At 33.4% G+C, this 14575-nt stretch overlaps 3 protein-coding genes across 3 annotated transcripts; 2 read left to right on the forward strand and 1 right to left on the reverse strand.

Annotated features, from left to right (window-relative positions):
• The first annotated feature begins 3953 nt into the window (after positions 1 to 3953).
• On the forward strand, positions 3954 to 4394 carry LOC105158928 (RING-H2 finger protein ATL2). Its single transcript, XM_011075844.2, has one exon. The coding sequence runs from the start codon at positions 3954 to 3956 to the stop codon at positions 4392 to 4394; it is 441 nt and encodes a 146-aa protein (XP_011074146.1).
• A 971-nt stretch (positions 4395 to 5365) lies between these two features.
• LOC105158929 (uncharacterized) lies at positions 5366 to 11083 on the forward strand. The gene is made up of 5 exons (XM_011075845.3): positions 5366 to 5829; positions 7599 to 7673; positions 9295 to 9434; positions 10242 to 10379; positions 10726 to 11083. Exons 1-5 carry the CDS (start codon positions 5568 to 5570, stop codon positions 10930 to 10932), a joined length of 822 nt encoding a protein of 273 aa, XP_011074147.1. The 5' UTR covers positions 5366 to 5567; the 3' UTR covers positions 10933 to 11083.
• Positions 11084 to 11196: 113 nt separating this feature from the next.
• Positions 11197 to 12729, reverse strand: LOC105158930 (protein EPIDERMAL PATTERNING FACTOR 2). Its single transcript, XM_011075846.3, has 3 exons — positions 12563 to 12729; positions 11994 to 12049; positions 11197 to 11716 (listed from the first exon to the last, which is right to left on the reverse strand). The coding sequence occupies exons 1-3, from the start codon at positions 12648 to 12650 to the stop codon at positions 11531 to 11533; spliced, it is 330 nt and encodes a 109-aa protein (XP_011074148.1). The 5' UTR covers positions 12651 to 12729; the 3' UTR covers positions 11197 to 11530.
• Between the last annotated feature and the right edge of the window lie 1846 nt (positions 12730 to 14575).

Below are 14575 nucleotides of genomic sequence, written 5' to 3' on the forward strand. Positions count from 1 at the left end.
GGAAGTCCTTTCACGGGCATTTATTTGTTTTTGCAAAATTATCCCTTTAAACAACTAATATTATGATCCTGGTACCTACTATTATTTTTAGTAAAATTAATTTTAATTAGATCAAACATAAATCAAACTCGAATAACTTAATATTATTAAGTATATTTTATTATTTTTATATTAATTTATTGAGTTCGAAAGTCTATCGAACAAAAAAATTGTTCAAGTTTGATTTATTAAATTTAACAGACCGGCTCGAACAAATTTTTATCGATTGATTTCAATAAAGTACCGAAAAATTTGATTCATTTTTTCATGCTTAATTTTTATTAAGGGCACGTGGCATAATCAGTAGGTGTGCATGATATTATAAAATAATTAATTATCGTTTATAGAGTTTTTATTGTGTCTTTAATATTTACAAATGACGAGAAATTATAATAAAATATATATTAGTTAAAACAAATAGTAGAGAAAAATAAACAGTTATGAGAGGATAAAAATATGTAAGGTCGGAGTTAAAAAAATAAAAAAGGTGACAATTGAAAAACAAAAATATTAACGTTTGGATGAGCAAAATTTTATTATTAGTCCTCTTTTTATCCCATTTGAATTTGTAAGGACAGAGGATGAATTCTTCATTTCTTGTCTTGATATAAAATATATTTGCATGAAAAAATGAAGATTCACGTCTTTTTATTACAACGCAGCCAGTTATTAACATGACCATAACTGTTAATGCCCCAAATCTATGGAAACTGGTTTTATTATTTCTATACATTTATAATCGAAAAAAATGTAAGCAACCTTCTCGTGATATCGCAAATAAGCAAATAGCAATTTATCTCCCTATATTTTTTAAAATACAACAATTTTCCTCCCTATGTTTTTTAAAATTTAGCAATTTACCTCCCTGTATAAGGAGATAAATTGCTTTATTTTAAAAAGTATAGAGAGTAAATTGCTATATTTTTTTATAGGGGGGTAATATGTTCATTTTCAATATCACAGGGGGATAAATTGTTATTCACCCATTTATAATTAGATACAATCTTTCTTGCCTCTACACTCATTAGGATCAAAATGTTGGATCTTAATGGAATTTAAAATGTGATGTAGAAGATTTTGGTATGATTAATTTCTCCAATCAATCTTGGAAGAATGAGAAATTAATTACAACTGAAGTCTGAGTTTCTTGTTTAGATAGACTCCTCTTTCAAAGTTAACATTTAAGAGCACGCAAGCAATATTTAATGTTCTTCTTCAATATAGTTTTAGAATATTTTTTATTTATCAAGATTTGTAGTATTGCTATTCTGTCAATAATTGGTTATTATATACTGAGAGCCAATTGCAATTCAACTATAAGCATCAGTGCAGGCCAATATTATCTTTATTTTTAGATAGATTACAATTATTTTTTTTAGATTTGACATAATTATAAATACATTTTTGTTGTTTGAAAAATTATAAATATTCTCCTAATTTAATGTCCGTCTAACAACGAGCTCATTTCCGTTAGCCTCCATTAATGTCCACTTCACCATTTGGGCTTACATAATTATTTTTTATTTTTTAAGGAATATATTTACAATTTTTCAAACAATAAGGATGTATTCATAATTATACTAAACTTCAAATGAGGTAATTATAACTTACCCTTATCTAATCTATACTATATAAAAAGAAAACGCCTTTTTCACTTACAAACGGCAGTTATAACACCCCAACATCAATTTTATTGTTACGCCGATAATACTCTTAAGTTGATTTTTTTTTTTTGTTGTTGATTTCTTTCTTTTTGTTCTTTTTTTTTATTATTTTAGAAATATAATGTATACTTTTTTTCGTAATATCTATACTATATATTAAAAAAAAAAGAAAAGCTCATTTTCACTCAGAAATAGCGGTTACTTACAGTGAGACATCAATTTCTTAAATTACGAAAAATATTCTTTTGTATTTCCAACCACTTCTAATCAAATTCTTCTTTTGTCTATATATTTATACTATCTATCTATACTAATATGACACTTTTACTCACAAACGACAATTTGTAAAACAATGATTCTAATTTTTTTTGTTAATAATATAGCTAAATTATTTTATTTTATTTAATTTATTTATTTTTAAAATATAATTTGTTGATTTATATATTTTATTTTTATTTATAATATATTTAAACTATAAATAATTATTAATTATAAACGCACAAAGACAATGTCATAACAACTAATATTTTAAAATATAAAATATTATTTAATATACGCACACACTAATTTTTATTAAAAGGAGCCCCATTCTTGCGGTATACATATTTTAATACTTTTACCGGTATGAACTAACATACAATTTTTTATTTTTTCTAATTATTGGTAGATTATAGTAAAGTGAATATATCCAATTTCACCCTCATTAAGGAAATATCTACTTCACTCATTTGTTAAATTTTAATGATTACGGAACATAACATGATATATTTAAAAAACTATGATCATTTTCAATATATATATATATATTTGTTTTTTCTTGTGTAAAATAAGAAAAATTTACAACGGGCTCTTATGATATATGTCATAATTACAAATACTCACTTATTATTTAAAAAATTATATATAAAAGCCCGTGAAATTAACGATCGTCTAATAAATTACAAAGGGATGCGATACTTGTTAGACAATCATTAATTTTTTAAATATAAAAAAATATTTATAATTATAAAAAATATTAGAAGAATCTATTGTAATTTATCCTTAAATTAAGTAACGAGTGAAGTCAAATCAAATATTCCGATTGCGTCCAGAATAGTGCAAATCCAGTTTTCTATCAACAATGAAGGTTGGCAAAGAATTAACCCGGCTTACATTGACGAATGTATTATCTTATAATTAGGAACCAAAATCTTAATTAAAAACACAAAAATAATCCATCTAGATCCAAACAAATTTTATTTTTTAATATTGTAATATATTATTAAGTGCATGGCAATGGATCCCAACATGCAACATCATCAATTAACAATCAAGTATAATGGAAATTAACCTGTGATAATTTTCATTACCAAAACCCCAATTAGGTTGAGATTGAGGTTGAGGTTGTTGCATTTGAACAACTACAAACATAAATTTGGTCCGAAGAATTATTTGCTTAGTTAAATGTAATTGGGTGGAATGGAGTTCACTCCAAACTCAAATGTGAAGGAACCATTTTGCTTAATTACTTGTGTATTTTCATTAGGCTTCTGAATTTCAATACTAGCGAAAATGCAAGTATTTTTTTTAAAGGGATTCCATATTTTTATATGCTGCATCAGTGTACGTGACATTATTCTCATAAGACATATATGTATTTATGACTATGAGGTCTAGCTATATAACCTCATTTTACTTCGAAGCGAGTTGACTTAATTATTAAAAAATTCTAGTTGAGAACAACCTCAAAATCCCTAATAGTTTGTACTGCAGCACAATCTACCATCCAGATCAAGGATAAGAAGTAGACCCATCACTCTACTCGCAAAATCGTGACTTGAATCTAGGAAAATTGATATAGTTCGGAGCTACTTGAATAATTCAATCGCCCCTTGTAAAAAATAAAGAAAAAAACAAAAGAAGGGGAAAAAAGATAGGAAATGAACACATTTGAAAATTGAATCCACTCTGAACATTTTAGAATTCTTGACGAGGTAGGTAGAAATATATAGTTGTACCTACTTTAGTAATTCGTTTCTTGCATTAAGCTGCATGCGACAACACAGATTACTAAAACTTGTTAAATTGGAAAAACTCAACAACTTTTCTTGCAAGGCCAAATGGTCTATATACAAAACTACCTCAAAAAACACACTTATTTCAACACAAATCATATCAAGAGGGTTGGTGGGATCTTATTAAACAATATGTTCTCAACACTCAACCTCCCAAAAACTCCCTTGTCCAAACGCAAAGCGTAGCTCAAATTAAATGAGACCTCTAGCAAAGCTCTTTTCTTGCTCCGTTCATAAAATTCTTGCTGTTTTTCCTCAACTGCTCCGGTTAACCGTGTTAGCGATTTGTGTTTTATGGAAGAACTACAGGCATCTAAGCTCAACCTACAAGTACACGTCGATGATCAACAAGAAAAGCTCGACGTTTAGTTACCAAAAAAGGGCTGAGCCGGAGCTGGTCGAGTTTTGCAGCATTTGTTTGTCGGAGTTTGCAGAAGGGGATGTGGGCAGGGAGCTGGTGGACTGCAAGCATGTGTTTCATAGGCATTGCCTGGAGAAATGGCTGCAAAGGTGCCGGCCTACGTGCCCGTTGTGCAGGAGCTTGGTAGTGCCTGAGGTGGTTGCGGCTAAGTATCATCAGATGCAAATTGAGTGGGAAAATGATGGGTTGAGAAGGAATTGGCTCTTGTCTTGTTGAATGCCTTGCATGGTAGGAGATGTACTGGATTCTTGTACTGATGCAATGTGTGATGCGATCAGCCCTTGTGGTGCGAGGTATTATCTGCCTCTAACTTTGTAGCTATACAATCTTGTCCCGAACAAACCTTCGTTATGAAGATGGGGCTTTAGACTCATAATAAGCCACACAAACTTAATTCTCATCGGCAATCAATACAGAACTCGTGCCGGCATCAACAGAATCAGTTTGAGCATTTGCTAGCAGAGGAAGCATTACTCATCTGATTTAATATTTTTTCGGGTGATTTGGTGTTGGTTTTTACTATTAATAATAATAGTGCACCATAAATTTACAAGGATATATAGACATATATTTCATAATAATAATGTTGAAAAGCTTTATGTCTTTACTACAAAATAATCATCAATCCACGTACAATATTTTACTTAATCACTTGTAGATTACTGGAATTGCATTCCATCTGTTCAAATTTAATTTGCTCTAAATTAATATATTCTTGAATAAAGATATGATGCTGATAAGTTTTCAAAGAATGAATCAAGAAAATATATATCCAACTTGGTTTTAAAATTCTTCAATCATTTTGAATCAGATTTTAGACGAAATATTTAAAGAACTTGTCTGGTTCAAATTCATCGCGAGTGTTTGCAGTATTTGATACGTCAAGTCAGTATATCAAAATTTTAATTAACTAAACTTTTTATTGAGTTAATCGAAATGAATCCCACTTCTTTAAATCTAAAAAAAAAATGTGACATGTTGGGCTTCAAAATAAATAAAATTTGTGAGAAGTAGTGTGATTAGGATTGAAGCTATTGATGCAATGATTGGCATTGGGTGTAAATAGCAATTACGTTAAGTTGGACCGTACGAGAAGAAAAGAGAGGGGGCAAAAACGTCAATTCAGGAAGAGCTAATTCCGCACTCCAACTGTCAACTAATTTTGGAGCGAAATGATCCACATATAATTTGAAGGCGAAAAAATATAAAAAAAGGAAAACAGAGTAGAGAAGAATCCACAAAGATTCAGTTCTACGAACCAAACTCCAAAGATTCAGATCAATTTCCATTCACGGTTCTCTTCCTCAACTCTTCACTCATCTCAGTTCATTCAAGAATTCCGTGGGAAAGAGAGAATTCGACGCGCTCAGCTGTTCCTAACTGAGGACGATGAGCAATTTGAGGGCGATATGTAGGCCGCATGCCGTATTGTCTTCCACGGCGTGTTGCTACAGATCGGTGGTTAAAGTTTACTCGGTTGAAAATCCTAAGAGTAGTGTTAGACCTCCGTCGCCGTCGTCCTCGGTTTATGCTGTTTGGTTCGGTGGATTGGGAGAACACGGACCGCGGGGGAGGTTGAATCGGCAGAGGAGAATGGTTGCTACCCGGGCTTCTAATTGGACCGACTCCAAATCTCCGTATGAAACTCTAGGTAATCATTTTTTGGCTTTTTACTGTTTTTGATAATCTTTTCTTCCCGTATTTTTGCTAGTATGAGTGACTGTTGGCGGGGAATTGTTGACTTGGAATTATTTTTCTGCAGCGGCTTTTAGGAATTATGTTTTAAAACTATTTCTGTTTTCCCTAACCAATATAGTTATAGGATGTTGTTTAAGAAAAAAAAAGAATTAGAATTGGTATTATGTTGAACTAGTAGTGAGTTAAAAGTGGAAGGGCAAAGCCTGTCATTTTGGAGCAAAGATGAACTCAAACAACTTACTACATCAATATGGTGGGTGTGGAAGTAGACATGCAAGCACAGTGCTTGCATTTTTCCTGCTCTGTATGCTTTCCTTCTAGCCTTAGTTTGGCGAAACATCAACTGGGGCAGTTTATTTGGAAACTTTCAGCAAGATTTGGGGACACTCCAGATTCTGTTTAACATCGTAATGATGGTTTATTGTCTTGCAATGAGACATCGTAATCAGATTCTGGGGAGAAAGTATGATGGTTTATTGTCTTGCAATGAGACATTGCTTTACCACAAATGAGCTCTGATTTCAGACTGGCGTATATCAGCCTCTTGGCCAGTTCGAATAGGGACTTGGAGTCCTCTCTAAAATTAAGTCTTAAATTGCTAATGTATAAACTAGTTAAGGCCAGTTGAATACTAAACTTATTTGCCAGTTCCAGGTCTGTGGGTTTTGGAAATTTCAAAAGGTAAAAATGATTATAACTGTGTGGATTATCCAATTCCAGATTTTCTTACTAGGAACTCCATTAAGTTCAGCCATTCGAATGTGGTTCTTACAATCATGAGCCACTGTTGTTTCTTTTATTGCCTGTGCTTATCCTTTCCACAAGATATTCTGTGGACACATTCATGATAACTGTCACCAAATGTAAATCCTTTTATACAGACAATCATGCATACACACAAACACATAGATAGACACATGAACATAGAGAGACAGAGACACAGAGGACCCTTTACTGTAATTTTGTTTTACAGCGTGGAAGTAGACAGCATTAATGATAACGATTTCTTGCTTTATTATTTAGCAATTCTCAACTAGTCATATTGTTTTACTTTTTCTGTTGAACTGTCAGTTGGATAGGTCAAACTGTGTGGCCCATAAACGAGTAGGCCTTCATTTAGCTCTCATGGGTCCAGTCTAGATTTGTGGGGCCACTGGCATCTGATGAGTAAAACCTATGATTTTTGCTGAATGTTTCTATTATCATCAGTCATGCAAAGTAAGATGCTTAAGCTATTGTAGTTTGAAAACAGAAAAGATTTGGTTAACAATTTCATTGGAGTATCAAAATAGTAAAAATTCAGGACAGTCAGAGTTGATTGTTTGGGATTTGAATTATAATTGCTTTTTTTCCGGTCAAATATGTAGAAGCAAGTAGGAAGGGTTGGAGTTCACCTGTTTTTAACTTGTCTTCCTTTGGTATTTGCTTTTGCGACCTTTTGTGTCTTTTGATAAGTTCTTCACTGCAGAAATATAGCCATATTATCTATGCTCCCCTCCCCCTCCGCCTCCTCGTGCTGGTAAACGTCTAATGCTGACTTTTGGTTGAAACTATTACTTTTAGGCAGTTAAGATTTTTATCATTTTTTTGTTTCCTGAGCATTCTTGTTTGCGATGCATCTTTGAATTAAATTCTTTATCTTTTTGTCACTTTTGTGGCTATTATTTAATTCTCTTTCAGTGTCATGACTAACGTACAGCATCTGCAACTCTTCACTTGCAGAATTAGAAAGGGATGCAGATGAAGAGCAAATTAAAGTAGCTTACAGACGCTTGGCTAAGTTCTATCATCCGGATGGTTCGTCCCTACTCTTTTGTAGCCTATATCTAATAAACCTTCTCCATATATATACATATTATTATTGATTGTATTTCAGTATGAAAACATGCAAACAATTTTCACATACTCAAGTTAGGAATGTGAATCCATGTGCTTACACGTGAATTGTGTGTGTTGGTTCGAAAAGTGTTCAGGCGTGGAAGGGCCCAGTCCAGGGGAGCAGTGTAGACCTTGGCTGTCATATATGCACTCATTGACCCCTCTCCTAATCCATTTCCTCTTTATGCGACAAGACTGCATGCTCAACAGCCTTGTTCCTAGCCTTCAAATCATACGGTATCAGTATTTGGATGGAGTAGAACCACTGGTTTGAGCTTCAAGTCGATAAAATAGGCAAGGAGAAGCATGTTGTAACTGAAAACCATTGATATAGCTCATGATGAGTTCCATGTAGGTGAATCAAGTTAGATATCGGAGAGCACAGTTGGCTGTTTGTCTTTAGATTCTTAGAAGTCTGATGGCAATGGTCATATTCCGGTTTTTTCTCTCAGTGCCACTATAACTACTGAGTCAATACAAAACCTATTTGTAATCATTAAAATCTGATGACTGCCAATGGTGAGGCTCTTGATGTAACTTTCTTTCAAAAATCATACTGAAAAATTCCTAGTGACTGTAATTCAAGTGTTGGTTTCTGGACCTTGCTGTGATTTTAATAACCTGACTTGATCAAATCAAAGACCGGATTACTTGAACTGGAAGTTAGTTGACAGTTCCCTTGCAGACCTAGTTCCTTCGTTGCTAGTGCACCTGTTGCCTACTCAGATTACCAGAAACATGAATGTGGTTCATAACTTCTTGGCAAGGGGATTCATAGAAGGAAATACACCTATTCTAAGCATGATGATATCAATTGACTCTTGCTCTGCAGTATTTCACTGAAACTCAAAAGATAAGGTTTTATTTTCAAAAGTGTCAATGTGGCAGAACTTTGAATGCCAAGTTCAGGCAAGGTTGCTGTCCATGCAATAGCTGCTCTGTCTTCGTGAGATATTGGCAGCCAACACGATATAGTTCTGTTCTCTTTGTATGATTATATTTTGTATTCTCAGACTTATGATTCTTCTCCTGTCCCATAATTGGCCCATTTTATTGTGATTTATTTGAATCGTGCAACTTTTGTGTTTGTTACTTTGAATTGGTGAAAGATGAAATAGTTTCCAGGTTTGATCTTGTTCTTCTGCTATGTTTTTGGAGTAATATTATCTGTAAACTTGCTGCATTGTATAAATTCCAAATTTAATGTTCATGTTATGGTTTATTTGTTATTCTTGTAAAACATCACGTAAAGCTTTGTGCTTGGTTTCAAAGTGTTTGCATAACTTATACAAGTTCCTTAGAGGAAACAAAAGAGGCTACAATGAGAAGATCTCTTTAGAGAGATCTGATTCCGAACTGTAGGAGGTGTAACATCTAAATGATGAAGCTAACTGAATGAAAAGGAAAAGTTCCCTTATAACTACTTGATTTCCTGCCATTTTTGTTGCTGACTGCTGAACATTCAGCATATCATACTATCTCCTGCTCAGCATAAAATTATTTTCTCTATTACTAATGCACATCTTTTTATGTTGTTAAGTTTATGATGGTAGAGGGGCTTTAGATGAAGGTGAAACAGCTGAAGCTCGATTTATAAAGATTCAGGCTGCATATGAACTTCTTGTTGATGAGGAAAACCGAAGGCAATATGACACTGACAATCGTGTGAATCCAATGAAGGTGACAATTGTTCTCATTCTCTCTGTTTATTTTCACCCAGACATATTCAAATCCCTCACTTGAGATAAATCCTAGGAGTGCTGTAATCTCTGATTCTCTATCCTAGCAGCTTTCTAGGGCTATGCCCTTAGCTTCATATGACTTGTCTAGAAGATAAAAAAATTGTCCAATGGCAGCCATGATATTCATGCTGAACTAAGAGTATACAAAGAGTGTTATACGTTCAACGAGTTGGCATTTTTTTTTCAAATTCATTTCCTAGGTTAAATTATGCCATCAGATGTTACTACTCGATCGAAATAAAGGACAAAGATATATGCGTCACATAACTAGTTGTACTCGTGCAATTTCCTGTTTAGATGTAAAAGGTTTCCACTGCCCAAAGGTGGTTGCCAATAGCATTTTAAAAGTGAAAAGTGAGGAGGTACTGCATCTGTCCACTGTTATTTTTCCCTTTCTACACATTTTTTATAAGTAAAAGATTCCACATAGTATGTATTGACATGCAAAGTACTCCAAATCTCAAAGTCTAACAAATTTCAAGCTGGTGACAACTTAAGTGTATTTTAATGTGAGGATATTTTTGCTGGGGTGAGAAATGACATTTTTCTTAAGATCAAATGTACTAACTACTATGTCTTTTGTGACATTACATCAATGTGTAAGATGAAATTTGTCTTAGATGAATGAATTTTAAGCTTTCTTTTCACAACCCCTAAGGAGACGAGTTTCTTTGCTGGCCCATGTTCATCCTTTTCGTTTTCCATTATTTCTCATGTCTATGCACCCTACCCTGAATTATATCAGGCATCTCAAGCATGGATGGAGTGGCTTATGAAGAAGCGAAAAGCATTTGACCAAAGAGGTGATATGGCAATTGCAGCTTGGGCTGAACAACAGCAACGTGAACTGAATCTTCGTGCACGTCGCCTTGCTCGTTCAAAGGTGGTATTTTGATCTTTTCTTTCCTTCATTTTGTTCTGGGGTTCTTAGTATCTGTAATCTGCAAACTAGGAAGCATCGGTAATAATCTATTGGGTGAATTCTTGCATTCCAATTGTTCAACATTAAAAATTTCTGGCTCAAAAAAGTTATGTTTTCTTCAATCCTAAAGTCAGAACTTGGAAACTGAAAAGTCATAATCTCTGCAAGCTTATATGTTTACAGAATATTTGTGTGTTGTTCTAGCCAACCATTCACATTTTCTTCCTAAGTACCCGTAACCGTATAATAATGTTTAGAACTTGCAGAAATGTTCTGACCTTTGTATATTTACTAATTGGATATTCAGATTGATCCTGAAGAAGAAAGAAAGATACTGGTGAAAGAGAAAAAGGCTTCCATAGAGAACTTCCATAGCACTTTAAGGAGACATACACTTGTGCTAAGAAAAAGGGACTTAATGCGGAGAAAAGCTGAAGAAGATAAGAAAAAGATCATAGGCCAGCTTCTGGCAGCAGAGGGCCTTGAACTTGAAAAGGATGAAAATGAATTGTAGATGATACCCCTCGGATGTTGGTTTTCTGATACTCTTACTTTTTACTCTACGAATCCCTGAAATATAATTGTATATATTGTCAAACAACTATTTCGTGGACCAAAGTTGAATACTATCCTCAACTTTCTCATTGTCGGAAAGTTTGTCTTTATCTTGTATTGTAATTTAGTGTTGTATTCTGAGTTAGAGATGCACATTAAGTGTATGCAATTTATACTCATGAAAATATTTATACATTTGTTTTATGCATATAAGGTTGTGAAATACTAGTAAAATATGAAACTGCAGTCATTAAGCAACAAAAACAGACATGATTCAGCTGCCTAAACTTGGCAAAATGCCGAGAAAGATAAAAAAAAGGAGTAGAAGACCAAAACTGGACCATCTCAGCTGGTATTTACATCTCTGCATCACTTAATTCTTTTTTCTGCAAATCTTCACCTGCCTACAACTCTATTACACTAATTACTACATGCTGCCACAATTGCTAATAGTTTAACCCAACAAAAAGCAGCAACTCCATCAGCTGTCCATATAACAGAAAGATCAAACAACATTGATCCGGTGTTCTTGGTTTCAAGGTATATATATTGATATGTCAATTGGATGGGACATGGTAATATCTTCCTTTGCACATGCAGCGATAGACGATTGGGCAGGACTCAACTGCGCACTTTGTGAAGCTGACCATTACCCTCCGGCAAGGCGTGCAAGGACCACATGCATGGGAACAATCCGGCAGGCTTGACCCCGTCGGGTATAGCTCCATTCCTATTTCCCCTTCCTGCCCACCACACAATTTAGATTACATTTTCCTGAAAATAAGTCTGTTTATATGTACATATGTGTGCGTGTGACATACGCGTGGAGCAATGAATAATTAATATTTGGAAATTTTGAATCTTGCAGAACATTTGGAAGCACATGCAATTAAGAAGTTGTTGAAGTAATTCATCATGTAAAGTGACATAGCTCATTATATGTCAAAACGAAGAATTAAGCTTAGTGTAAAGTAAGTCAAAAATAAGTGCGATATGGTGAGTGTATCTGTAAACATATACCTTAATGTGCATATGGCTTTGCTCACCCTTGTGAGTGCCTTTGCTATGGTGGGCAACTGGAAGGAAACAATAGCAATTAGTTCATATCCAAGGAAAAGAAACATTCTAGTCCAAATTGCATGAAGTTTGATCTAAATCACATATTAACTGTATCACAAGTGTTACATAATTGCTGTTTATTTCAAGAAAAGTATAACTCGAACAATTATACATAAAAAAGAAATAAAATAGATATATGTGGATATAGATATAAAAATAATGCATATAGAAATACAAAAAGATAGAAAAGAGAAACGAGGGAATATCGTAATTTTAGTTCTATACATATCCATTTTGACAATTTTATCCTATAATTTTAAAAAATTCGCACATTGAGGACAAAATAGACTGAATTTGCTAAAACAACTGGAAAAGTGCACCAAATTAAGTTGGTCACGTGCATTTTCCCAACCATTTTAGCAAATTTGTGCACAATTTTTAAAATCACAGCACAAATTGCCACTCCCATATTTCCAAGACTAAAATTGCAAACTCTTGGGAGAAATAAAGACAATGGTTGGGGCGCTTACAATGATAAGGCCTAAGGCCTTCAGTAGAGGTCAGTAGCAAGACAATAATTGAGAAGGTTAAGGAACTGGTTCTGCTCATAATTCCCATTGCTTGTTAGAGTTTTGTGAAGAAACGTGAGACCGAAATCACATGAGAAATGGAAAATCGAAGTAGTAAAAAGCAAAGGAAATTGTGGTTGGGGAGAATATTGGGACATGGAAGCGGTTTATAAACATAGTTGGGGAGAGGTAAGAGGAGAGGATTTAATGCAGGAAGTACATCTGATGGACTTCACATGAAACACGGCTGCCTGTTCAAAGAGTCACGAGTTTCCTTGTGTCCCATAATATTGGCTTCCAATTCAAAATCTGATGAATATTTCTCCTATAAACTTCCTATATTTACATGTATATATGTCTGTGCGTAAAAATTTCTTACTGCAATAAGTTTGATATGATTGAATCAATCACATAAAAAGTGTAATTATATTTTTGTAAATTGTGCGTCAACCACTTGTCATGTGGTTAGTGCAAGTTTTGTCAGACTTATTGATGTTCGAATTTTTTGTATATGTGTATGCATGTATGCTGCTTCATTAGTATACGACTGAGTGTTTGATGCAAGTCTGAAACTAATTGACAAATTTGTATCTGTAATTTTATGTTGTATTGTAATATTTCCAAATGTAAAAGCTAAACTTTTTAATTTAGCTTTGGGGGATTGGGGACGAATAAGCAGCCTAATCCCTCTTAATCGCTCATTTACTTCGCCAGACGCGGGCTCAAACTTATCTATTGTGCATGTTGAATAATTCAGTCTACTTCTTAAGGTGGGTTGAGTTATCAATCCCAAACAACCCAATCGGATAAAAAGGGGTAAAAAGATCATTTTACCCCGTTTTTTAGTTATCATGCAAAGTAAACAATAAAATCAATTTTATCCGACCAAAATAATATAACAAAGTAAACTATCTATAACTAATTCTGATTTTTTTTATATCATACATTTTATTCAAACTTATCCCATCATTCATTTATTCCTATACCCAAAATCAACTGGATCCACACGTACCGTACTCTATATTTTTTAAATATCGTTGTATCTTGTTTAATAACATTTGATCTATCTAAAATATACATATATATATAGATATATAATATCAAAAATAAAATAAAATAAAACTAATTTAAAATAACAAAAAATTGGAGTGTATTAATGGTAAGGAGAGAGAGGGAAGAAATAACGTGCAAACGGACATCAATCAGTAAAGAGAAAAACTGAGTAAGTGAATCTGACGAGTCTCTTGGAATTAAATGAACTTTCTTCATTTTCTGGTACTTGTTCTCTTCTATGCCTCTTTTCGGACACTCATTACTCATTTATACATATCTTTCCATGTTCCAATATTTAATTTCGAAGAATCCCACCAAAAAAAAACGAAAAAGAAAAGTTATAATATACTACACAAATTCCACTTTAAATAATAATAAAATAAATTAATGAAAAATAATCGTAGTCTTTACAAGCAACACGTTTAACATAATATTGCACGAACGAAAATTAGTTTTACATGAAGATATATATTTGCTCGATTGACAAATTATTATGCCCAAAGTCTTTTGACGTGACAAAAAATTTTATTTTTAGAAACTATCATAAGTAAATGAGAGAAAATGAAAAGCTAGTTTATTTTGGTTTTGAATTACCATTGATGATGAATTATTAACCTTTTCAAATTTTAGACAAGAAATTGGGCGATTTAAAACCTGCCAGGGGATTGTGGTTTTAGGTTTTAAATCCGTTGGTTTGGACAAATTTTATGTTGCCTTTTATGTCCTTGTTAATTCCATTCTTCTCCCAGAAATGCCCTTTTGCTAGAACTCATACTTTATTGTTTAAATCTATTAGTAGGTGGGTTGTTTCAGGCATATCAGGCTTTCCCAACTTCAGGGTTTTACTGAAAGTTCTCATCGTGCCAGGTGAATAGGGTTGGGGCCAATTTTTAGAAAATACAAATTACTTCACATCTCAAC

The sequence above is a fragment of the Sesamum indicum genome, linkage group LG3 (genome assembly GCF_026168435.1).
Source record: "Sesamum indicum cultivar Baizhima isolate 11 linkage group LG3, ASM2616843v1, whole genome shotgun sequence".
Taxonomy (NCBI): Eukaryota; Viridiplantae; Streptophyta; class Magnoliopsida; order Lamiales; family Pedaliaceae; genus Sesamum; species Sesamum indicum.

Bases quoted from the DNA above. Each gene is read 5' to 3' on its own strand.
- LOC105158929 (XM_011075845.3), top strand. From the start codon at position 5,568: ATGAGCAATTTGAGGGCGATATGTAGGCCGCATGCCGTATTGTCTTCC. The intron at 9,435-10,241 runs GTGACAATTGTT...GAATTATATCAG, and splicing joins ATCGTGTGAATCCAATGAAG to GCATCTCAAGCATGGATGGA. The intron at 10,380-10,725 runs GTGGTATTTTGA...TTGGATATTCAG, and splicing joins GTCGCCTTGCTCGTTCAAAG to ATTGATCCTGAAGAAGAAAG.
- LOC105158928 (XM_011075844.2), top strand. From the start codon at position 3,954: ATGAGACCTCTAGCAAAGCTCTTTTCTTGCTCCGTTCATAAAATTCTT.
- LOC105158930 (XM_011075846.3), bottom strand. From the start codon at position 12,650: ATGGGAATTATGAGCAGAACCAGTTCCTTAACCTTCTCAATTATTGTC. The intron at 12,050-12,562 runs GTAAGCGCCCCA...GTTTCCTTCCAG, and splicing joins AGGCCTTAGGCCTTATCATT to TTGCCCACCATAGCAAAGGC. The intron at 11,717-11,993 runs GTATATGTTTAC...TGTGGTGGGCAG, and splicing joins AAAGCCATATGCACATTAAG to GAAGGGGAAATAGGAATGGA.